At 47.7% G+C, this 26303-nt stretch overlaps 1 protein-coding gene across 2 annotated transcripts in view; it reads right to left on the bottom strand.

Annotated features, from left to right (window-relative positions):
* The window catches only part of rnf123 (ring finger protein 123), a 718228-nt gene that overhangs the window by 365851 nt on the left and 326074 nt on the right, over window positions 1–26303 (bottom strand). For both annotated transcript variants that reach the window (XM_072472026.1, XM_072472027.1), the window contains exon 30: window positions 14055–14139. In XM_072472026.1, coding sequence (XP_072328127.1) covers window positions 14055–14139 — 85 coding nt within the window. The remainder of the gene's footprint in view (window positions 1–14054; window positions 14140–26303) is intronic.

Below are 26303 nucleotides of genomic sequence, written 5' to 3'. Positions count from 1 at the left end.
GGCAGGTACGGGTGAGGGCCAGTGTACAAAGCTGTGTAAATATATCATTTTGCCATGTATATATCTTGCTCTGCGCAATTTCTTGTTGTTTTTTTTGTTACGGGGGGGGGGGGGGGGGGTTATTGTTTGTAAGGGAGAAAAATTGTGCTAAAAAACTTTAATAAATATATATATATATTTTTTTTTAAATTAGTTCAAAAGGACTAGATTTGATAAACTCATTCGGTGCATCCCTAATTGCAAACAATACGAATGGGATTCCTTTATCCCAATCCTCTGGATAATCTTGACAATACGCCCTCAACATTGTCTTTAATGTCTGATGCCACCTTTCTAACGCTCTGTGCGATTCTGGATGGTACACAGTTGATTTAAATTGTTTTATTCCTAAACTATCCATAACTTCTTTGAATAACTTTGAAATAAAATTTGATCCGTGATCCGATTGAATTTCTGTGGGTAGTCCATATCTAGTCAAGAATTTAAGTAACTCCTCCACAATCCTTTTAGCTGTAATATTACGTACTGGAATGGCCTCTGGAAACCTAGTAGACACATCCATTATAGCCAAACGATATTGATTCCCACTTCTTGTTTTACGAAGCGGTCCTGCACAACCAATTCGGACTCTGGTAAAAGGTTCCTCAAATGCTGGAATGGGTATTAAGGGCGCTGATTCTATCACTGCTTGAGGTTTCCCTATCACTTGACATGTGTGACATGATTGACAAAATTTAACTACATCTTCATGTAGTCCAGGCCAATAAAAATGTTTCTGTATTTTAGCTTGAGATTTCCTTATTCCCAAATGACCTCCCACTGGTACCTCATGTGCCACTCGCAACACCTCCTTCTTCTGCCCACTTTTCATCCGCCTGCATATGTACAGGTCTCCATTTTCTCATCAAGACATCACTTTTACGGTAATAATACTCTGGTATACTCTCAGATTCCTCTTCCGTATAAGCTTTCTGATATATCCGTTTTATTTCTACATCTTTCTGTTGTAACTCCGGCAATTTTCCTGAACTAAAAATATCCGCCTCATCCTCTGCCTGTTCTTGGGTTTTTTTCAACCATCTGATCAAAAAACGTTTTTGATAATTGCACTTCAACTTCATCTTCACTCTTTGATTTCTCCTCTTGTCTTAACCTGTGACTTTGCGACCTTGTTACTACACAATCCGGAAAAATCCCAGGATATTCTTCCTTCAATCCTTCAGTTGTCTGATTTTCCACTGGCTTATTAACCCCAGTAGGCATCAACCCCACTTGCGATCCAGCTATATCATTACCCAAGATAAACTGTATTCCTGAACAAGGTAGTTTATCTATTACTCCTACTACCACTTCACCACCCTTCACTGGACTTTCCAACCTTACCTTATATAATGGAACGCTACTCCTCTCACCCTGAATTCCACATATCACCACCTTTTCTAGCAACATTCTTCCCAAATTACATAATACGTCATCTCTTACCATTAAAGATTGACTAGCCCCTGTATCTCTTAAAATTGTGACTTCTTTACCTGCTCCTCCTGATACACATGAGTAAACTTTACCCACACAAGTAAATTCTTTAAAGATGTCTGGCACCTTCTTAACAATTACTTCTTGAACAGGCTGTACAATCGTTGGCACCTCCTTTGCTTCCCTTGGGCTTTCCTTTACCACTCTAACAAGTCCCTCTGTCTTATCCTGTTTTACCACATCAGCCTTCCCAGTGCTTTCTTCAACCACCAACACTGTGACTTTACATGGCCTAGTTTATTACAGTGAAAACATTTGAAACTTTTCATTTCTTTTCCACCTTCCTGGATTTCTTTTTTAATCTGAGGTACACTCTCTTTATTGTCTCCCATCAGATCACCTTTACCTTTATCACTTGAGTATTTCTCATGTCCCCAGTTTCTATCCCTCACAGGCTGAAACTGATGTCGGAAACCAATCTTTGACATATGAACTAATTCATAATCATCTGCTGCTAATCTCGCAGTGATAACTGCAATGCTTTCGCCAAACCCAACAGTCTGTGTTTACTCTCTGTTCGTAAGGTATCACGTGTTACCGCGTCCAACCCCAAAAACCTCTGAGCCTCCGAAAGAGCCATTGTTCACAACTCTCCCCACTTAAACTAAAATACCACACCGGAAAAGCAATAATCCTTCACTGTCTTTGAGTTCACAAAAGCCAATCCAATAGATAGACTTTTATCCCCCTCGAGCCCCCAATTGTTATGGGCAAGGTGTTTTCAGAACCCCAAAATGTATCATGGAGTTCAACCAACCTCCCCCTCTAATGGATTGTTGCTTTTCCAGCACACGGCTTGTTCCCCAGGTGTGATATTACAATTATGGACACGTGGGTTTTTAATCACAAACAATGTTTATTCCATTAACTCAACTTAACCTCTTAAATAAACATTGGATCTCTTAACACCCCTTACTTCAAAGATAACCCTGAAAATATTACAACACTAAATAATCCTTCAGTTATCCCTTTCAACATCCATGAGACTTCACACCTTTAAACAGAAACACATTAAGTTAAAGGCTTTACTATTATGAGTTTAAATCACCCAAATGATCCAGAGATAGTCTTTCATGGCAGAGATCACAGCAGATCCAGCTCACTGCAAAACACAGACACACACCCAAGCTCTTTTTCAAACTGAAACTTCAAAATGACTGAACTGAGCTCAGCTCCACCCACTCTCTGACATCACTGTTTTCTTAAAGGTACTCTCACATGACACCATCTACCACCACCGCCTGTCTTCTATATGATAGCCAGTTACTGATCCAATCGGCCAAATTTCCCTCTATGCCATGCCTCCTTACTTAGAACATAAGAACTAGGAACAAACAGAAGGCCATCTGGCCCCTCGAGCCTGCTCCGCCATTCAATGAGCTCATGGCTGATCTTTGTGGACTCAGCTCCACTCTCCGGCCCGTACACCATATCCCCGAATCCCTTTATTCTTTAGAAAGGTATCTATCTTTTTCTTAAAAACGTTTAAAGAAGGAGCCTCAACTGCTTCACTGGGCAAGGAATTCCAGAGATTCACAACCCTTTGGGTGAAGAAGTTCCTCCTAAACTCAGTCGTAAATCTATTTCCCCTTATTTTGAGGCTATGCCCCCTAGTTCTGCTTTCCCCGACCAGTGGAAACAACCTGCCCGCATCTATCCTATCTATTCCCTTCATAATTTTATATGTTTCAATAAGATCCCCCCGCATCCTGCTAAACTCCAATGAGTACAGTCCCAGTCTACTCAACCTCTCGTCATAATCTAATCCCCTCAACTCTGGGATCAACCTAGTGAATCTCCTCTGCACTCCCTCCAGTGCCAATATGTCCTTTCTCAGGTAAGGAGATGCTCTCAGGCTACAGGGATGGTGCAGGCGGGAAGGATTCAGATTTCTGGATAACTGGGGCCCTTTCTGGGGAAGGCTTCTCAGGCTACAGGGATGGTGCAGGCGGGAGGGATTCAGATTTCTGGATAACTGGGGCCCTTTCTGGGGAAGGTGGGACCTCTACAGACAGGATGGTCTACATCTGAACCTGCGGGGCACAAATATCCTGGGGGGGAGATTTGTTAGTGCTCTTTGGGGGGGGTTTAAACTAATGCAGCAGGGGCATGGGAACCTGGATTGTAGTTTTAGGGTAAGGGAGAATGAGAGTATAGAGGTCAGGAGCTCAGATTTGACGTCGCAGGAGGGGGCCAGTGTTCAGGTAGGTGGTTTGAAGTGTGTCTACTTCAATGCCAGGAGTATACGAAATAAGGTAGGGGAACTGGCAGCATGGGTTGGTACCTGGGACTTTGATGTTGTGGCCATTTCGGAGACATGGATAGAGCAGGGACAGGAATGGATGTTGCAGGTTCCGGGGTTTAGGTGTTTTAGTAAGCTCAGAGAAGGAGGCAAAAGAGGGGGAGGTGTGGCGCTGCTAGTCAAGAGCAGTATTACGGTGGCGGAGAGGATGCTAGATGGGGACTCATCTTCCGAGGTAGTATGGGCTGAGGTTAGAAACAGGAAAGGAGAGGTCACCCTGTTGGGAGTTTTCTATAGGCCTCCAAATAGTTCTAGGGATGTAGAGGAAAGGATGGCGAGGATGATCCTGGATAAGAGCGAAAGTAATAGGGTAGTTATTATGGGAGACTTTAACTTTCCAAATATTGACTGGAAAAGATATAGTTCGAGTACATTAGATGGGTCGTTTTTTGTACAGTGTGTGCAGGAGGGTTTCCTGACACAGTTTGTTGACAGGCCAACAAGAGGCGAGGCCACATTGGATTTGGTTTTGGGTAATGAACCAGGCCAGGTGTTGGATTTGGAGGTAGGTGAGCACTTTGGGGACCACAATTCGGTGACGTTTACGTTAAGGATGGAAAGGGATAAGTATACACCGCAGGGCAAGAGTTATAGCTGGGGGAAGGGAAATTATGATGCCATTAGACGTGACTTGGGGGGGATAAGGTGGAGAAGTAGGCTGCAAGTTTTGGACACACTGGATAAGTGGAGCTTGTTCAAGGATCAGCTACTGCGTGTTCTTGATAAGTATGTACCGGTCAGGCAGGGAGGAAGGTGCCGAGCGAGGGAACCGTGGTTTACCAAAGAAGTGGAATCTCTTGTTAAGAGGAAGAAGGAGGCCTATGTGAAGATGAGGTGTGAAGTTTCAGTTGGGGCGATGGATAGTTACAAGGTAGCGAGGAAGGATCTAAAGAGAGAGCTAAGACGAGCAAGGAGGGGACATGAGAAGTATTTGGCAGGAAAGATCAAGGAAAACCCAAAAGCTTTCTATAGGTATGTCAGGAATAAGCGAATGACTAGGGACAGAGTAGGACCAGTCAAGACAGGGATGGGAAGTTGTGTGTAGAGTCTGAAGAGATAGGCGAGATACTAAATGAATATTTTTCGTCAGTATTCACTCAGGAAAAAGATAATGTTGTGGAGGAGAATGCTGAGCTCCAGGTAAATAGATTAGATGGCATTGAGGTACGTAGGGAAGAGGTGTTGGCAATTCTGGACAGGCTGAAAATAGATAAGTCCCCGGGACCTGATGGGATTTATCCTAGGATTCTCTGGGAGGCCAGGGAAGAGATTGCTGGACCATTGGCTTTGATTTTTATGTCATCATTGGATACAGGAATAGTGCCAGAGGACTGGAGGATAGCAAATGTGGTCCCTTTGTTCAAAAAGGGGAGCAGAGACAACCCCGGCAACTATAGACCGGTGAGCCTCACGTCTGTAGTGGGTAAAGTCTTGGCGGGGATTATAAGAGACAAGATTTATAATCATCTAGATAGGAATAATATGATCAGGGATAGTCAGCATGGCTTTGTGAAGGGTAGGTCATGCCTCACAAACCTTATCGAGTTCTTTGAGAAGGTGACTGAACAGGTAGACGAGGGTAGAGCAGTTGATGTGGTGTATATGGATTTCAGCAAAGCGTTTGATAAGGTTCCCCACGGTAGGCTATTGCAGAAAATACGGAGGCTGGGGATTGAGGGTGATTTAGAGATGTGGATCAGAAATTGGCTAGCTGAAAGAAGACAGAGGGTGGTGGTTGATGGGAAATGTTCAGAATGGAGTTCTATCACAAGTGGAGTACCACAAGGATCTGTTCTGGGGCCGTTGCTGTTTGTCATTTTTATCAATGACCTAGAGGAAGGCGCAGAAGGGTGGGTGAGTAAATTTGCAGACGATACTAAAGTCGGTGGTGTTGTCGATAGTGTGGAAGGAAGTAGCAGGTTACAGAGGGATATAGATAAGCTGCAGTGCTGGGCTGAGAGGTGGCAAATGGAGTTTAATGTAGAGAAGTGTGAGGTGATTCACTTTGGAAGGAAAAACAGGAATGTGGAATATTTGGCGAATGGAAAAGTTCTTGAAAGTGTGGATGAGCAGAGGGATCTAGGTGTCCATGTACATAGATCCCTGAAAGTTGCCACCCAGGTTGATAGGGTGGTGAAGAAGGCCTATGGAGTGTTGGCCTTTATTGGTAGAGGGATTGAGTTCCGGAGTCAGGAGGTCATGTTGCAGCTGTACAGAACTCTGGTACGGCCGCATTTGGAGTATTGCGTACAGTTCTGGTCACCGCATTATAGGAAGGACGTGGAGGCTTTGGAACGGGTGCAGAGGAGATTTACCAGGATGTTGCCTGGTATGGAGGGAAAATCTTATGAGGAAAGGCTGATGGACTTGAGGTTGTTTTCGTTAGAGAGAAGAAGGTTAAGAGGAGACTTAATAGAGGCATACAAAATGATCAGAGGGTTAGATAGGGTGGACAGTGAGAGCCTTCTCCCGCGGATGGAAATGGCTAGCACGAGGGGACATAGCCTTAAACTGAGGGGTAATAGATATAGGACAGAGGTCAGGGGTAGGTTCTTTACGCAAAGAGTAGTGAGGCCGTGGAATGCCCTACCTGCTACAGTAGTGAACTCGCCAACATTGAGGGCATTTAAAAGTTTATTGGATAAACATATGGATGATAATGGTATAGTGTAGGTTAGATGGCTTTTGTTTCGGTGCAACATCGTGGGCCGAAGGGCCTGTACTGCGCTGTATTGTTCTATGTTCTATGTTCTAAAACTGAACACAATACTCCAGATGTGGCCTCACCAACACCTTATACAATTGCAGCATAACCTCCCTAGTCTTGAACTCCATCCCTCTAGCAATGAAAGACAAAACTCGATTAGCCTTCTTAATCACCTGTTGCACCTGCACACCAACTTTTTGCGACTCGTGCACCAGCACACCCAGGTCCCTCTGCACAGCAGCATGTTTTAACATCTTACCGTTTAAATAATAATCCATTCTGCTGTTATTCCTCCCAAAATGGATAGCCTCACACTTGGCAACATTGAATTCCATCTGCCAGACCCTAGCCCATTCACCTAACCTATCCAAATCCTTCTGCAGACTTCCGGTATCCTCTGCACTTTTTGCTTTACCACTCATCTTAGTGTCGTCTGCAAACTTTGCCACTTTGCACTTGGTCCCCAACTCCAAATCATCTATGTAAATTGTGAACAACTGCGGGCCCAACACTGATCCTTGAGGGACCCCACTAGTTACAGGTTGCCAACCAGAGAAACACCCATTTATCCCCACTCTCTGCTTTCTGTTAGTTAACCAATCCTCTCCCCATGCTACCACTTTACCCTTAATGCCATGCATCTTTAGTTTATGCAGCAACCTTTTGTGTGGCACCTTGTCAAAAGCTTTCTGGAAATCCAGATATACCACATCTATTGGCTCCCCGTTATCTACTGCACTGGTAACGTCCTCAAAAAATTCTACCAAATTAGTCAGACACGACCTACCCTTTATGAACCCATGCTGCGTCTGCCCAATGAGACAATTTCCCTCCAGGTGCCCCCCGATTTCCTCCTTAATGATAGATTCCAGCATTTTCCCTACAACCGAAGTTAAGCTTACCGGCCTATAATTACCCGCTTTCTGCCGACCTCCTTTTTTAAACAGTGGTGTCACGTTTGCTACTTTCCAATCCTCTGGGACCACCCCAGAGTCTAGTGAATTTTGATAAATTATCACTAGTGCATTTACAATTTCCCTAGCCGTCTCTTTTAACACTCTGGGATGCATCCCATCAGGGCCGGGAGACATGTCTACCTTTAGCCCCATTAGCTTGCCCAATACTGCCTCCTTAGTGATTACAATCATCTCAAGGTCCTCACCTACCTCACCCCTGTGGCGCCTCCTCTGCCCCAAAATTTTCAAAGTCGCTAACAGCTTCGCGTCCACGTTGAGGAGAGAGACTGGCCTATATGACGCACACTGTAATGGGTCCTTGTCCCACATCAAGATCAGCGAGACCAGCGCCCTGGACATCGTCCGTGGTCGGGCCCCCCCCTCCCTCGCCTCATTGAAAGTCCTCACTAATAGAGGGCCCAGCAGGTCCATGTACTTCCAGTAAAATTCCACCGGGAACCCATCTGGCCCCGGTGCCTGCCCCGCCTGCATACTCCCCAGCCTCTTAGTCAGCTCCTCCAGCCCTACCGGTGTCCCAAGCCCAGCCACCTGCTCCTCCTCCACCCTCAGGAACCTCAGTCGATCGAAAAATCGACGCATCCCCCCCCTCCTCTGTCGGGGGCTCAGACCTATACAGCCCCTCATAAAAGTCTCTAAATACCCCATTTATTCCCACCGCACTCCGCACCGTGCTCCCCCCTTTATCCCTAACTCCCCCAATCTCTCCCGCTTCCGAAGCTGGTGTGCCAACATCCGACTAACCTTTTCCCCGTACTCATACACCACCCCTTGCGCTTTCCTCCACTGCGCCTCTGCCTCCTTGGTGGTCAACAGGTCGAACGCGGCCTGGAGGCTTCGTCGCTCCTTGAGTAGTCCCTTAAAATCCACCCTTAAAATCTCCCCCACCTATCTCTCCCTCTCTCTCCTCTCCTTCTTCTCCTTGTGGGCCCTAGTGGCGATTAGCTCTCCCCTAATCACCGCCTTCAGCGCCTCCCAGACCACCTCCACCTGCACCTCCCCATTATCGTTAGCCTCTAGATAGTTTTCAATGCACCCCCAGATCCGCCCGCTCACCTCCTCATCCGCCAGCAAGCCCACATCCAGGCGCCACAGCGGGCGCTGATCCCTCTCCTTCCCTAGCTCCAGCTCCACCCAATGCGGGGCATGGTCTGAGATGGCTATGGCCGAATACTTGGCGCCCTCAACCCTCGGAATTATTGCCTGCTCATAACGAAGAAGTCTATCCGGGAGTAGGCTTTATGGACGTGGGGAAAAAAAGAAAATTCCCTGGACCCCGCATGGGTCCACTCCTCCCACCTGGTCCATAAACCCCAGCATCGCGAATTTCACCCCCTTCCGATGCAGAACTGCCTTAGCCCGATTGTAACCGGCCCTCTTCTTGGCCACCTCCGCGCTCCAGTCCTGGTATATACGGACCTCTGCATTCTCCCACCTGCTGCTCCGCTCCTTTTTTGCCCATCTAAGGACACACTCCCTGTCCACCAAGCGGTGGAACCGCACCAATACCGCCCGCGGCGGCTCATTAGACCCTGGGCCTCCTCGCCAGGACTCGGTGGGCCCCATCCAGCTCCAGGGGCCTCGGGAAGGCACCCGCGCCCATCAACTTGTTCAGCATCGTGACCCCATATGCTCCAGCATCCGACTCCTCCACTCCCTCCGGGAGACCCAGAATCTGCAGATTCTTCTTCCTCGACCGATTCTCCATGTCCTTGAACTTCTGCTGTTTCTTATGCAGCGCCTCATGCACCTCCACCTTCACCGCCAGGCCCAATATCTTGTCCTCATTCTCCGAGGCCTTCTGCTCTCCGACCATTCGCATTCCTAGCATTGTTTGGCATCTTTGAATTTGTCTATATATGTGTTTCTGGAACAGACCTCTTCATTCACCTGAGGAAGGAGCAGCGCTCCGAAAGCTAGTGACATCAAAACAAACCTGTTGGACTTTAACCTGGTGTTGTAAGACTTCGTACTGTGCTCACCCCAGTCCAACGCCGGCATCTCCACAATATATAAAAGGTAAGAGAGAGGCAAGAATAAACATTGGGTCCACTGGAAAATGAGGCTGGAGAAGCAGTAATAGAAATGGCAGAGGAACTGAATAGTTACTTTGCATCAGTCTTCACGGTGGAAGACACTAGTGGGATACCAGAACTTCAGGAGAATCAGGGGGCAGAGGTGAGTGTAGTGGCCATCACTAAGGAGAAGGTATTTGGGAAACTGGAAGGTCTGAAGGTGGATAAATCACCTGGGCTGGATAGACTGCACCCCAGGGTTCTGAAGGATTTTGCTGAGGAGATTGTGGAGGCATTGGTGGTGCTCTTTCAGGAATCACTGGAGGCAGGGAGGGTTCAAGAGGACTGGAAAATGGCTAATGTAACACTACTGTTTAAGAAGAGAGGAGGCAGAAGATGGGTTAGCCTGACTTCAGTCATTGGTAAGATTTTAGAGTCCATTATTAAAGATGAGATTGCGGAATACTTGGGAAGAGCATGATAAAATAGGACAGAGTCAGCACGGGTTTGTCAAGGGAGGTCATGACTGACAAATCTGTTAAGAGTTCTTTCAGGAGGTAACAAATAAGTTAGACAGAACTTCCAGAACCAGTGGATGTGATCTATTTAGATTTCTAGAAGGCCTTTGACAAGGTGTCACATAGGAGGCTGTTAAATAAGTTAAGAACCCATGGTGTTCAGGGTAAAACACTGGCATGGATAGAAGATTGGCTGACTGACAGAAGGCAGAGAGTGGGGATAAAGAGGTTTTTTTCAGGATGAAAAAAAGCTGTGGTCCCAACACCGACACCTGAGGCAAACTACTAGTCGTGATGGGACCACAACTTTTCATAATATACATTAACGATCTAGAAGAAGGAACTGAGGGCATTGTTGCTAAGGTTACAGATGATACAAAGATATGCAGAGGGACAGGTAGTATTGAGGAAACAGGGGGGCTGCAGAAGGACTTGGACAGGCTAGGAGAGTGGGCAATGAAGGGGCAGATGGAATACAATGTGGAAAAGTGAGAGGTTATGCACTTTGGTAGGAAGAATGGAGGCATAAACTATTTTATAAATGGGAAAAGGCTTAGGAAATCAGAAGCATAAAGGTACATAGGACTGCTAGTTCAAGATTCTCTTAAGGTTAACATGCAGGTTCAGTCGGCAGTTAGGAAGGCAAATGCAATGTGAGCAATCACGTCGAGAGGGCTAGAATACAAGATCAGGGATGTAGGGCAGAACGGTAGCACAGTGGTTAGCACTGTTGCTTCACAGCGCTAGGGTCCGAGGTTCGATGCCGCTTGGGTCACTGTCTGTGTGAAGTCTGCATGTTCTCCCCGTGACTGTGTGGGTTTCCTCCGGGTGGCCCGGTTTCCTCCCACAAGTCCCAAAAGACCTGCTTGTTAGATGAATTGGACATTCTGAATTCTCCCTCTGTGTACCCGAACAGGCACCGGAATAATTATAATCTTTATTGTCACATGTCGGCTTACATTAACACTGCAATTACTTTGTGGCAACTAGGGGATTTTCACAGTCACTTCATTGCAGTGTTAATGTGCGCCTACTTGTGACAATAATAAAGATTATTATTACTTCTGTATAAAGCTCTGGTCAGACCCCATTTGGAGTATTGGGAGCAGTTGTGGGCCCCGTATCTAAGGAAGCATGTGCTGGCCTTGGAAAGGGTCCACAAGAATGATCCCTGGAATGAAGAGCTCGTTATGTGAGGAGCGGTTGAGGACTCTGGATCTGTATTCGTTGAAGTTTAGAAGGATAAGGGGGGATCTTATTGAAACTTACAGGATACTGAGAGGCCTACATAGAGTGGACGTGGAGAGGATGTTGCCACTTGTAGGAAAAACTAGAACTCGAGGCCACAGCCTCAGATTGAAGGGACGATCCATTAAAATTGAGATGAGAAGGAATTTTTTCAGTCAGAGGGTGGTGAATCTGTGGAACACTTTGCCGCAGAAGGCTGTGGAGACCAAATCACTAAGTGTCTTCCAGACAGATTTCGATAGATTCTTGATTAATAAGGGGATCAGGGTTTATGGGAGAAGGCAGAGAATGGGGTTGAGAAACATATCAGCCATGATTGAATGGTGGAGCAGACTCAATGGGCCGAGTGGCCTAATTCTGCTCCTTTGTCTTATCATCTTATAGAGACAGTGGCTGATTTCCATGACCTCTGAAGGCTGACTGTTTACAAGGGTGTTGGGAGGGACAGTTAGAAACAAAAAATTGAACTAGCCAAGAATAAGAAAACAGAAGCCAGCTAATTATTTACCTTCTCAGTCCACTTCCTTCCTCTGTAGGCAATGTGGCAGAGGCTGCCATGCCAGAAGTGAAGCTCCTGAGTCTCACGAAATGAAGTTCGCCACCACAACACAAAGCAGCATCTTAAGGGATGGAAGGCTGTCACTATTGTTGATGCTCCGTGACACAAGAGTGAAAGAACTTTTATTTATCGAACATCTTTCATGCCTTTTGGATTTCCCAAAACGTTTTGGTGCTCATGAATAAAGCTGAAGTATAGTCCCTGTTATTTTGCAGTAAACACAGCAGCTAATTTACGCATAGCAAAGTTCCACTTGTAGCAATGAAATGGATGATTTGATAATCTGTTTCTATGGATGTTAGTTGAAGGAGAAATATTGATCCCCCACACATTGTTTGGACTGCAGTTTCTTCGAATAGCATGAGATCTTTCACATCCATCCAAGAGGGTGAGTGTGCTTCTGCCGGGAGTGGGAGATTTTTGAGGATAACTTGCTCTCACGCTAACTGCTCTCCAAATCAAGTGTTTTCAGATTTGACCCAAACTTTCTCAATTTCCCACGCCCAGATTAAGTTCCTCTTTGACTCCTCTCTGGAATTCTCTTGATGTAACGACATAACTTGCCACTGTCCTAAGCAGCGGAGTCATCCTGAGCTCTCGATCACATTACTAATGAGGCTGCTGACCTTTATTATGGATTATTCATTACAGCCTTTAACATTTATTACGTTCATTAAATAAGGCTCTCAAACGTCTCAACGATCAGTAAGCAGGAGAAATAATAGAGTCAATATTTTGAGTCCAATATGACTCTTCTTCAGACGTTCTGAAACTGAGGTTCCCGTATAATACTTTTTTTAAAAAATCACAGTTGAATTATCAGTGCTCATTTACTCCCGGGAGGCTACAACTCACAGCAAATGTCTCATCTTCTATCATCATAGGAAGAAAGTAAGGACTAGGAGTTGGACATTCACCGCCTTGAGTTTGTTCTACTACCCACTTCAATCAACACATTTTAGTTACGCTTTTTTTTCAGGATGTTGCAAGATGGAGACTCTGTAACATTTAATCTATCTTTGTGGCAGTGAAGCATTCTCCTGGAGAGAAACCTAATTGCAAAGTAGGACACACTGCATAGCAGCTAAGTGGACTGATGTGTGAATTACAACAGGACTTCATAATAGGATAGAGGAAACCATCAGACCAAAGCATTTCCAGTTTTACATTAAACTCTTTTGAGGGACAGTCATAGTGTGATAGAGGTCTGCAGTACAGAAAAGGCCCTTCAGCCCATCTCGTCTGCGCCGGTCAAAAACTACCACCTAAGTATTCTAATCCCATTTTCCAGCACTTGGCCCAAACCACTTATGCCGTGGCATCACAAGTGCACATCTAAATACTTCTTAAATCATATGAGGGTCTCTACCTCCACCCTTTCAGGCAGTGAGTTCCAAACTCCCACCATATTCTGGGTGAAAAAGCTTTTCCTCACATCCCTTGTAAACCTTGTGCCCCTTACCTGAAGCCTATGCCCCCTGGCCATTGATCCCTCCACCAAGGGGAAAAGTTTCTTCTTGTCTACTCTATCTATATACATCATTATTTTATACATCACAATCATGTCCACCCTCAGTCTCCTCTGCTCCAAGGAAAACAATCCATGTCTATCCAATGTCTCTTCGTAGCTAAAACCCTCCAGCCCAGGCAACATCTTGGTAAATCTCCTCTTCACCCTAACCAGTGCTATCACATCCCATCTATGATGTGAATTCTAGTTATTATTAATTACAGTAATCCAAGTAATTTTGTTCCATTTTATTTGGCGGCATGATGACAGTGATTAGCACTGCTGCCTCACAGCTCCAGGGTCCCGGGTTGAATTCGGGCCTCGGGTGACTGTGTGGAGTTTGCACTTTCTCCCCGTGTGTGCGTGGGTTTTCTCCGGGTGCTCCGGATTCCTTCCACAGTCCAAAGATGTGCAGGTTAGGTGGATTGGCCATGCTAAATTGCCCCTTAGTGTCCAAAGGGTTAGATAGTGTTACTGGGTCACGGGGATAGGGTAGAGGCATGGGCTTGGGTAGGGTGCTCTTTCCAAGGGCTGTTGAAGACTCGATGGGCCGGGTGGCCTCCTTCTGCACTGTAAATTCTATGATTCTATGAATGAAATTAAACCAATGCGAAAATTGACGACTAGAGGATTGTCACCAACTATAGGGATAAGCCCCCAGTGGCATTATTTACCAGCTGATACTCACTCTGCAGGCTCGGCATGTTGGCATCTTCCGGTTTACTTTTCAGTAAGTGAGGGAGTCGTGTGTACCTGTATCCAAATCCACATCCCTAAAAGTAGAAACAGAATTACACCAAAAGAAAACTCATGTTTCCAGTCACACAGGTCCCAAACATTCCCTTTTCTTCTGGCACTTTACGCTTAAGTGCAAGATTTGGAGCTGGCAGGACTATAAGCACAACGACAGCTATTCAAACCCTCCTCAATTCCTACAGCAGCCCTGTTGGCAGGTGAGTGAGACTGTGCAGGCGGGCTATTCTTCAAAGAAACTCTGATAACTAATCACCTTCTCTTTTTCAGATTGGCCGAGCACACAGGGAAAGGAAGAGGGAGTCCTCCCAGGACTTTCAAACTGAGTGGGATAAGTTTGTCCCAGCTTGTGGTTGTTTATCTCCAGTCTGTTCAGTTTGGACTGAGGGATTGCTGGAAATAGGCCTTGTTCTCTTTCACGGACAACTGCCATCAGCTGAGACAGGCACAAGATTCTCTGCATCACTGCACTACCTACATGATCGCTAAATCACACTTTGCCAATGAACCAAAAGCATTTTTTTAAAAAAGTTGATAATAAAGATAGCTGGTGAGAGTCAGGCCAAGCAGTGACAGGGCACACACTGAAGAAAGGCCTGGGAATGAGCAAAAGGATTTACATTCACCTGCCCACCTTGACAGCCAGGGATCTGTAATAAGTTGACAGCATCTGAACGCCTTCACACATTATCCTGTTTGAGCGATTCTTTGGCAGGACAGGAATCAAATAAACCATTTAAAAATATTTAACGCCACTTTAGCAATAGCAATTAAACATAAATAAGGGAATAAGTTTGACAGATTTAAAATTCAATCACAAAACGTACCAGTGCTTGTTTGTCAGGATGTCAATTTTTAAAAACGTTTCTCCGATCAGAATTTGACTGAATCTATGCTTCACCAAGAGGTTCAGAGAGGGAGAATAAATCTGACAGGCTTACTTACTCTACAATATACTTATATGTGCTCCACAAACATATTAACTGCTGACCCTGACTGCCACAAATGTGTATCCAATTACAGAAAATTAACTATTAATATATAAATTATTTTATAACCAGCAATATAATCATTTTTATTCACTGATTAATTAAAACTCTTGAAACAGAAAATGGCTTGACCTGGTTGCCAGGGACTCAATGATGCATCAGATTTACAGTCTGTTCATCGCAGGGATGTTGTCACGTACAGTAATAGTTTTACATTAGCCAAAACGCTGTCCAATAAACAATATGTGTGTTTTAAATGAGTCATGTGTGATGAATCAGGAATCCTCTCAAATCCCAGGTTTTATAAACAATGTATTTTAAGAGATGCTTATGTAACGTGATCATCTTAAATGAATTACTGCATGTTGAGAGGGAAGACGCCAAATAGCTGTCTGCTGACTTATCTGAAAGTTGAAGAGGATAAAAATCACAGCTTGGCATGAAAAATGTCACTTCAAAGGCATTATTGCTAAGCAAAGATTTATTTGATTGGAGAGTTACTAGAGAAAACACAAGTTGGTTATTTGATCCTAAATTTAATCGAGTGAGGATAATGGGTTTGGTCCACTGGGCTCATGACATAAAATGTTAATGAGTTTAAGCCCAGCACCCAAAATGAATTCAGAAAATACCACGGTCAGTTTAATGAACCAAGAAAGACATGTGTTGATTCCTTTCGCCCTGTTCCAAAGTTGAAAAGATACCGAAGATATCTCCCAGGATTATGTCTCCAGTTTACATCTCTCACAAACCTTGCATTGTAGACTATGTGATGTTGGCTTATAGAGATTCTGTGATGGTTCATCGAGAGCATCATAAGTAAAATTGCAGAGATTCTGCAGGTATGCGCTATTTTTTGTGAAGAACATGCCAATGGAATTCAGGTTGGTTGTGATGATCTGCCTAGGTCCTGGAAGATGAGGAGCTGAAATCCATTGTAACTGTGCTTGATGACATATATGCTGAGTGGACTGTCAAGAAAATTCCTGAAGGCGGATGAGTGGGTGTGTTTAAGGGTGAGGGGGTGTATTGAAAGGTACTTGGAACTCAATGATAATGGGGAGGTACAGGTGGGAGTGGTCTGGGAGGCGCTGAAGGCAGTGGTTAGAGGGGAGCTGATATCAATAAGGGCACATAAAGGAAAGCAGGAGAGTAGGGAAAGGGAGCGGTTGTTGAAAGAACTTCTGAGGGTGGACAGACAATATGCGGAGGCACCGGAGGAGGGACTGTACAGGGAAAGGCAAAGGCTACATGTAGAATTTGACTTGTTGACTACGGGTAATGCAGAGGCCCAATGGAGGAAGGCACAGGGTGTACAGTACGAATACGGGGAGAAGGCGAGCAGGTTGCTGGCCCACCAACTGAGGAAAAGGGGAGCAGCGAGGGAGATAGGGGGGGTGAGAGATGAGGAGGGAGAGATGGAGCGGGGAGCGGAGAGAGTGAATGGAGTGTTCAAGGCATTTTACGAAAGATTATATGAAGCTCAGCCCCCGGATGGGAAGGAGAGAATGATGTGCTTTCTGGATCAGCTGGAATTTCCTAAGGTGGAGGAGCAGGAGAGGGTGGGACTGGGAGCACAGATTGAGACGGATGAAGTGGTGAAAGGGATTGGGAGCATGCAGGCGGGGAAGGCCCCGGGACCAGATGGATTCCCAGTTGAATTCTACAGGAACTTTATGGACTTGCTGGCCCCGCTATTGATGAGAACCTTTAATGAGGCGAGGGAAAGGGGGCAGCTGCCCCCGACTATGTCAGAGGCAACGATATCGCTCCTCCTAAAGAAGGAAAAAGACCCGCTGCAATGCGGGTCCTACAGCCCATTTCCCTCCTGAATGTGGATGCTAAGATCCTGGCCAAGGTAATGGCAATGAGGATAGAGGATTGTGTCCCGGGGGTGATTCATGAGGAACAAACTGGGTTTGTGAAGGGGAGACAGCTGAATACGAATATACGGAGGCTGTTAGGGGTAATGATGATGCCCCCACCAGAGGGGGAAGCGGAGATAGTGGTGGCGATGGATGCCGAGAAAGCATTTGATAGAGTGGAGTGGGATTATTTGCGGGAGGTGCTGAGGAGATTTGGTTTTGGGGATGGGTATATCAGGTGGGTACAGTTGCTGTATAGGGCCCCGATGGCGAGCGTGGTCACGAATGGACGGGGGTCTGACTATTTTCGGCTCCATAGAGGGACGAGGCAGGGATGTCCTCTGTCCCCGTTATTGTTTGCACTGGCGATTGAACCCCTGGCCATAGCATTGAGGGGTTCCAGGAAGTGGAGGGGAGTACTCGGGGGGGGGGGGGGGGGGGGGGGAGAAGAACACCGGGTATCTCTATATGCGGATGATTTGTTGCTGTATGTGGCGGACCCGGCGGAGGGGATGCCAGAGATAATGCGGATACTTGGGGAGTTTGGGGATTTTTCAGGGTATAAACTGAACATGGGGAAAAGTGAGTTGTTTGTGGTGCATCCAGGGGAGCAGAGCAGAGAGATAGAGGATTTACCGTTGAGGAAGGTAACAAGGGACTTCCGGTACTTGGGGATCCAGATAGCCAAGAATTGGGGTACATTACACAGGCTTAATTTAACGCGGTTGGTGGAGCAGATGGAGGAGGACTTTAAGAGATGGGACATGGTGTCCCTGTCATTGGCAGGTAGGGTGCAGGCGGTTAAAATGGTGGTCCTCCCAAGATTCGTTTTTGTGTTTCAGTGCCTCCCACACGAAGGCTTTTTTCAAAAGAATCGAGAAGACTATTATGAGTTTTGTGTGGGCTGGGAAGACCCCGAGAGTGAGGAGGGGATTCTTGCAGCGTAGTAGGGACAGGGGGGGGGGCTGGCACTACCGAGCTTAAGTGAGTACTACTGGGCCGCCAATGTTTCTTTTTTTTTTTTTTTTTTATAAATGTTTTATTGAAAATTTTTTCCCAAACAACAATTTTTCCCCTCTTACAAAGCAAACGCAACAATAACAATACAGAAATTTTAAACAATACACAAGTAACAAAACCCCTTTATCTTTGACCTAAACTAAACCCCCCCTCCCCCCCCCCCCCCCCCCCCTCCCCCTGGGTTGCTGCTGCTGGTCATCTGTCTTCCCTCTAACGTTCCCCTAGGTAGTCGAGAAATGGCTGCCACCGCCTGGTGAACCCTTGAGCCGATCCTCTCAGGGCAAACTTTATCTGCTCCAGTTTAATGAACCCCGCCATATCATTTACCCAGGCCTCCAGTCCGGGGGGTTTCGCCTCCTTCCACATGAGTAGGATCCTGCGCCGGGCTACTAGGGACGCAAAGGCCACAACGTCGGCCTCTTTCGCCTCCTGCACTCCCGACTCTTCCGCAACTCCAAATAGAGCTAACCCCCAGCCTGGTTTGACCCGGGCCCTCACCACCCGCGAAATCACTCCCGTCACTCCCTTCCAATACCCTTCCAGTGCCGGGCATGCCCAAAACATATGTGCGTGGTTTGCCGGGCTCCCGCCACACCTCCCACATTTGTCCTCCACTCCAAAGAACCTGCTCAATCTTGCTCCCGTTATGTGTGCTCTATGTAGCACCTTAAATTGAATCAGGCTAAGCCTGGCGCATGAGGAAGAGGAATTTACCCTGCTTAGGGCATCAGCCCACATACCCTCCTCTATCTCCTCCCCTAGTTCTTCTTCCCACTTTCCTTTTAGTTCGCCCACCGACTCCTCCCCCTCTTCCCTCATCTCTCGGTAAATCTCTGACACCTTGCCCTCTCCGACCCACACCCCTGAAAGCACCCTGTCCTGTATCCCCTGTGTCGGGAGCAATGGAAATTCCCTCACCTGTTGTCTAGTAAATGCCCTCACCTGCATATATCTCAAGAAATTTCCCCGGGGCAACTTATACTTTTCCTCCAATGCTCCCAAGCTCGCAAAAGTCCCATCTATAAATAAATCTCCCACCCTCCTAATTCCCAACTGGAACCAGCTCTGAAATCCTCCATCCATTCTTCCTGGGGCGAACCTATGGTTGTTCCTGATTGGGGACCCCACCAGGGCTCCCCGCACCCCTCTCTGTCGCCTCCACTGTCCCCAGATATTCAATGTTGCCGCCACCACCGGGTTCGTGGTAAACCTTTTAGGTGAGATCGGTAGCGGCGCCGTCACCAGCGCCTCTAAACTCGTCCCTTTACAGGACTTTCTCTCCAGTCTTTCCCACGCCGCTCCCTCACCCTCCATCATCCATTTACGTATCATTGCCACATTGGCGGCCCAATAGTAATCGCCCAAGTTCGGTAGTGCCAATCCTCCTCTGTCCCTACTACGCTGAAGGAACCCCCTCCTTACTCTCGGAACTTTCCCTGCCCACACGAAGCTCGTGATGCTCCTGTCTATTTTATTAAAAAAGGTCTTAGTGATTAGTATAGGGAGACATTGAAATACAAATAAGAACCTCGGGAGGACCATCATCTTAATTGCTTGCACCCTGCCCGCCAGCGATAGAGGCTGCATGTCCCACCTCTTGAAGTCCTCCTCCATTTGTTCTACCAACCGTGTCAGATTAAGTCTGTGCAAGGTTCCCCAGCTCCTAGCGATCTGAATCCCCAGGTATCGGAAGTTTCTTTCCACTTTCCTTAGAGGCAAGCCTTCTATCTCTCTACTCTGGTCCCCTGGATGTATCACAAATAATTCACTCTTCCCCATGTTTAGCCTATACCCCGAGAAATCCCCGAACCCCCTCAAAATTCGCATAACCTCTATCATTCCCCCCGCTGGGTCCGACACGTATAACAATAGGTCATCCGCATATAACGAGACTCGGTGTTCTTCTCCCCCTCTAATCACCCCTCTCCATTTCCTGGAGTCTCTCAACGCCATGGCCAGAGGTTCAATTGCCAACGCGAACAACAATGGAGACAGCGGGCATCCCTGTCTTGTTCCCCTATATAGTCGGAAATACTCCGATCTATGTCGACCTGTAACTACGCTTGCCGTTGGAGCCCCATAAAGAAGTCTAACCCAGCTAATAAACCCGTTCCCAAACCCAAACCTCCTTAACACTTCCCATAAATACTCCCACTCCACCCTATCAAATGCCTTCTCTGCGTCCATTGCCGCCACTATCTCTGCCTCCCCCTCCACTGGGGGCATCATTATCACCCCTAATAGTCGTCGCACGTTAACATTCAGTTGTCTCCCTTTTACGAACCCTGTCTGGTCTTCGTGCACCACCCCCGGGACACAGTCCTCTATCCTCGATGCCAGTACCTTTGCCAACAATTTGGCGTCCACGTTCAACAATGAAATGGGTCTATAGGACCCGCACTGCAACGGATCTTTATCCCTCTTCAAAATTAACGATATCGTCGCCTCCGACATCGTCGGGGGTAGAGTCCCCCCTTTCCTGGCCTCATTGAACGTCCTCACCATCAACGGGGCCAACAAGTCCACATATTTTCTGTAATACTCCACCGGGAACCCGTCTGGTCCTGGGGCCTTCCCTGCTTGCATGCTTCCCAGTCCCTTAATAACCTCGTCCACCCCAATCGGTGCCCCCAGGCCTACCACCCCCCGCTCCTCCACTTTCGGGAACCTCAATTGGTCCAGGAACTGCCGCATCCCCTCCTCTCCCTCTGGGGGTTGAGACCTATACAGTTCCTCATAGAAGGTCTTGAACACCTCATTTATCTTTCCTGCCCTTCGCACCGTGTCTCCCCTTTCGTCTCTAATTCCTCCTATTTCCCTCGCTGCTGCCCTCTTTCGCAATTGATGAGCCAACAGGCGACTCGCCTTTTCCCCATATTCATACCTCCTCCCCTGTGCCTTCCTCCACAGTACCTCCGCCTTTCTGGTGGTCAGAAGGTCAAATTCCGTCTGGAGTCGTCTCCTCTCCCTGTACAATTCCTCCTCCGGGGTCTCTGCAAATTCCCTATCCACCCTTAAAATCTCCCCCAGTAATCTTTCCCTTTCCTTGGCCTCTGTTTTCCTTTTGTGGGCCCCAATGGAGATCAGCTCTCCTCTGACCACCGCTTTTAGTGCTTCCCATACCACTCCCACAGGGACCTCGCCGTCGTCATTGACCTCCAGGTATCTCTCAATACACCCCCGCACTCTTGCACACACTCCCTCATCCGCCATCAGTCCCACATCTAATCGCCAGAGTGTTCTCTGCTCCCTTTCCTCTCCTAATTCCAGGTCCACCCAATGTGGGGCATGATCCGAAACCGCTATGGCTGAGTACTCAGCTTCTTCCACCCTAGAGATCAACGACCTTCCCAAAACAAAAAAATCTATCCGGGAGTACACTTTATGGACATGGGAGAAGAAGGAATACTCCCTAGCCCTAGGTCTAAGAAATCGCCATGGATCCACTCCCCCCATTTGGTCCATAAACCCCTTAAGTACCTTGGCCGCTGCCGGCCTTCTTCCGGTCCTTGAGCTGGATCTATCTAGCCCCGGGTCCAGCACCGTATTAAAGTCCCCTCCTAAAATCAAGTTTCCTACCTCCAGGTCCGGTATACGCCCCAGCATCCGTCTCATAAATCCCGCATCGTCCCAGTTAGGGGCATACACGTTAACCAACACGACCTCCATTCCCTCCAGCCTGCCACTCACCATTACATATCTACCTCCGCTATCTGCTACGATGTTCTTTGCTTCAAATGCGACCTGTTTCCCCACCAAAATGGCCACCCCTCTATTCTTTGCGTCCAGTCCTGAGTGGAACACCTGTCCCACCCATCCTTTCCTTAGCCTAACTTGGTCCGCCACCTTTAGGTGCGTCTCTTGGAGCATAACCACGTCTGCCCTTAGTCCTTTCAAATGCGCGAGCACTCGGGCCCTTTTTATCGGTCCGTTCAGGCCTCTCACGTTCCACGTGATCAGCCTCACTAGGGGGCTACCTGCCCCCCTCCCGTGTCGACTAGCCATTACCTTCTCTAGGCCAGTCCCATATCCCGCCTCCGCGCTCCCGCTCGCTCCCCCAGCGTCGCACACCATCCCCGCCCACCCACTCTTTAGCCATTTCCTTTTGGATTTCCGCAGCAGCAACCCAGTTGTCCCCCCCCCCCCTTCTCCCTCCCTCCTCCCCTCCCCGCTAGATCTCTTTCTAGCTTGATTGCTCCCCCCATATTACTTCCGTAAGTCAGCTGACTTCAACTGACCCCGGCTACTCCTGCTCACTCCTCGACCCCCCCCATGTGGGGAACTCCCATCCGCCTTGCGCCTGTCTTCCCGCCTTATTCTTTCTGGTGCGGGAACATCCCTTTACCTGACCCGCCTCTTATGGCGCAGCTCCCTTTCCCCTCCCCCTCCCCTTCCCCATTCTCCAACTATGTCCCGTCTTTCCCCCCTCACCGGCGCCCACATTTCCCCAATGTCTCCCCCCTTCCCTGTTTACTTCTCAATTAACTTCCACCGTAACATTAACAATAACATTTCCTGCAGCATCAGTCCCTCAGTTCCGATCCAATTTCTCTTCTTTGATGAAGGTCCATGCTTCCTCCGCCGTCTCGAAATAATGGTGTCTCTCCTGATACGTGACCCATAGTCTTGCCGGCTGCAGCATCCCGAACTTCACCTTCCTTTTATGCAACACCTCTTTGGCTCGGTTGAAGCTCGCCCTCCTTCTCGCCACCTCCGCACTCCAATCCTGGTATACCCGTACCACTGCATTCTCCCATCTGCTACTCCGCACCTTTTTAGCCCATCTCAGGACCTCTTCTCTATCCTTAAGGCGGTAAAATCGCACGATTATCGCCCTGGGTGGTTCTCCCGCTTTTGGTCTTCTCGCCGGAATCCGATTTGCCCACTCCACCTCCAAGGGGCCCGTAGGGGCCTCAGCACCCATCAGTGAGCTCAGCATCGTACTTGCGTACGCTCCACAGTCCACTCCTTCCACACCCTCAGGGAGACCCAGTATCCGAAGGTTCTTCCTTCGCGCTCCATTTTCTAGGGCTTCGATCCTTTCAGTACACTTTTTATGAAGTGCCTCGTGCGTCTGTGTCTTAACCGCCAGGCCCAGGATCTCGTCCTCAATATCTGTCACCTTCTGCTCCACCACACGGAGCTCTGTCTCCTGGGTCTTTAATGTCTCCTTGAGCCCCTCAATTGCCTGTAGCAACGGGGTCAGCACCTCCCTCTTCAGCAGCTCCACGCACCGTCTCACAATTTCATGCTCAGGCCCCCATGTCGCCTGCGCTTTCTCCGCCGCCATCTTGTACTTCTCTCTTTCTGACCCTTTGGTCGACGATTCCTCGCGCTGCAGCCGCCGCCGCCGGTTTTTTCCTCCTTCGTTTGGGGGGGACTCCCTTCTCACACGCCCCACACCGGGTTGCGTCGTCGAAAAATTCCCCGTTGAGGCTCTTAAAAGAGCCCGAAGGTCCGTCGGAGCTGGAGCCGCCGAAGCGTGCGGCTAGCTAGGCATCACCGCAACCGGAAGTCCCTTCAGTGGCCTTGATGAGGTCTTTTCACAGTTGTTCCCTCTGCTGCTAGAATTCACCTTTGATACAGGCCCTCAGGTCAGCTTGCAGCTTTAAGCTTGCCCTTCCCCCGCCTGCATGCTGGAAGAGGCCCTGTTTATCCTGTAGTTGCAGCCAAATCTTTCACTGTTTCTGCGTGTGTCTGGCAACCAAGAGACATACCCTTCCTGGGGGACACTGTCGGGGGAATATTGCCGCCTTCTTCCCACACCGGGAAATGTCAAACAAATGCCGTGGGGGCCCTGTAAAAGAGCCCAAAAGTCCGTTCCAAGCAGGAGCTGCCGAATATGCGACCTAGCTCTGCATAGCCGCACCCGGAAGTCGGCCGCCAATGTTTCAATGGTGTGTAAGTGGATGGGAGAAGGGGAGGGAGCGGCGTGGAAGAAATTGGAGAGGGCGTCCTGCAGGGGGACTAGCCTACAAGCAATGGTGACGGCACCGTTGCCGTTCTCACCAAAGAAATACACCACAAGCCCGGTGGTGGTGGCTACATTGAAAATTTGGGGGCAGTGGAGACGGCATTGGGGAAGGACGGGAGCCTCGGTGCGGTCCCCGATAAGAAACAATCATAGGTTCGTTCCGGGGAGAATGGATGGGGGATTTGGAGCATGGCAAAGAGCTGGGGTAGTACAACTGAGAGATCTGTTTGTAGGTGGGACGTTTGCGAGTCTGGGAGCGCTGACGGAAAAATAGGGTTGCCCCAAGGGAATGCATTTCGGTACATGCAATTGAGGGCTTTTGCGAGGCAACAGGTGAGGGAATTCCCGCAGCTCCCGACGCAGGATAGAGTGATCTCAGAGACATGGGTGGGGGATGGTAAGGTGTCAGACATATACAGGGAAATGAGGGACGAGGGGGAAATCATCGTAGATGAGCTGAAAGGGAAATGGGAAGAACTGGGGGAGGAGATTGTGGAGGGGCTTTGGGCTGATGCCCTACGTAGGGTAAACTCATCGTCCTCGTGTGCCAGGCTAAGCCTGATACAATTTAAGGTGTTACACAGGGCGCATATGACTGGAGCACGGCTTAGCAAATTTTTGGGGGTAGAGGATAGGTGTGCGAGATGCTCGAGAGGCCCAGCGAATCACACCCACATGTTCTGGTCATGCCCGGCACTACAGGGGTTCTGGGTGGGGGTGGCAAAGGTGCTTTCGAAGGTGGTGGGGGTCCGGGTCGAACCAAGCTGGGGGTTGGCTATATTTGGGGTTGCAGAAGAGCCAGGAGTGCAGGAGGCGAGAGAGGCTGACGTGTTGGCCTTTGCGTCCCTTGTAGCCCGGCGCAGGATATTGTTAATGTGGAAGGAAGCCAAACCCTCGGGTGTGGAGACCTGGATAAATGACATGGCAGGGTTTATAAAGTTAGAACGGATTAAGTTTGTGTTAAGGGGTTCGGCTCAGGGGTTCACCAGGCGGTGGCAACCGTTCGTCGATTACCTCACAGAAAGATAGAGGGAATGGAAAAGAAGTAGACAACAGCAGCAACCCGGGGGGAGAGGGGGGAAGGGGGCGGAGGAATCGAACGGACTCTCAGAGATGTTATTGTATATGTATAATATGTATAGGTAGTTGTTATAGGTTATTGGATTGTTGGATTGTATTTTTGGAGAGTATTTATTTTGGACAAGGCAGTTGCCATTCAGCTTTGTTTTTGTTTATATATTATTTATTTACTTGTTTAAAACTGGCCACTGTTATTTATATTGCTTTATTGTTGTGTAAAAGAAACACTACGTACTGTTATGTTTGGCCAAAAATCTTGAATAAAATATATTTTCTAAACAAAAGAAAATTCCTGAAATCTGTCTTTGTTGCATTTGCCATTCAATGTGCTTAGTTTGTAATCAATTTGCATGTTAATTTATGTTTTAACTTATGTTGATTTAATAATAATCTAATAATAGTAATCTTTATTAGTGTCACAAGTAGGCTTACATTAACACCTCAATGAAGTTACTGTGAAAATCCCCTAGTCGCCATATTCCGGCGCCTGTTTGGGTACACGGAGGGAAAATTCAAAATGTCCAAATTATCTAACAGCACGTCTTTCGGGACTTGTGGGAGGAAAACGGAGCACCCGGAGGAAACCCATGCAGATAGGGGGAGAACATGCAGACTCCACACAGGCAGTGAATCAAGACGGGAATCAAACCTGGGACCCTGGTGCTGTGAAGCAACAGTGATAACCACTGTGCTACCTTGCTGGGTTTGAGTGTAAGAGGTTACCAAAGAAAGTATTTTGGAATTGCTTTGCTTGACTCTTGTATAGTAAAATTTATTTTGTTTTAAACCATGGAATTGCGTCTTAATTTCTCCAGTAAGTAACTGGGATTTTTCATCTCTTCTTTTTAAAAGAAGTCACTGGACTTGGCCGCCATCATAACATAGTTGAAATGGATAATCGTACTCCTGCTCACTAGAATTAATTGAAAGTCAAAACAAATTGATCAGATGGAGCTGCAAGGATCCTTGGATGTGTTGTTGCCTAGTGACTATCCTACAGGGGTCTAACAAGCGGGAGGAAAAGTGAATGCCCAGCAGGAGAAGAGGCGTAAGAAAAATCGGAAGGAGGGGGAGAAAATGGAAGCTCGACTGAACAGAAGGGTTCTTAGAAATGTTTTGAATCCTTGGAGAAAGGTGATCTTTAGGGAGAGTGTGTGATAAAGCAGAGGTGAAGTGACTGAAAGAGCAGTCTCCTAGTGTAGAATGTCTTTGGGGGTGGGGCTAATCCAGCTCTGGTGAAATTGATGGTCTTGAAG

The sequence above is a fragment of the Scyliorhinus torazame genome, chromosome 13, assembly GCF_047496885.1.
Source record: "Scyliorhinus torazame isolate Kashiwa2021f chromosome 13, sScyTor2.1, whole genome shotgun sequence".
Classification (NCBI taxonomy): domain Eukaryota; kingdom Metazoa; phylum Chordata; class Chondrichthyes; order Carcharhiniformes; family Scyliorhinidae; genus Scyliorhinus; species Scyliorhinus torazame.
The sequence above is the reverse complement of the archived record's forward strand: the minus strand, read 5'-3'. Positions and strand labels throughout refer to the sequence as shown.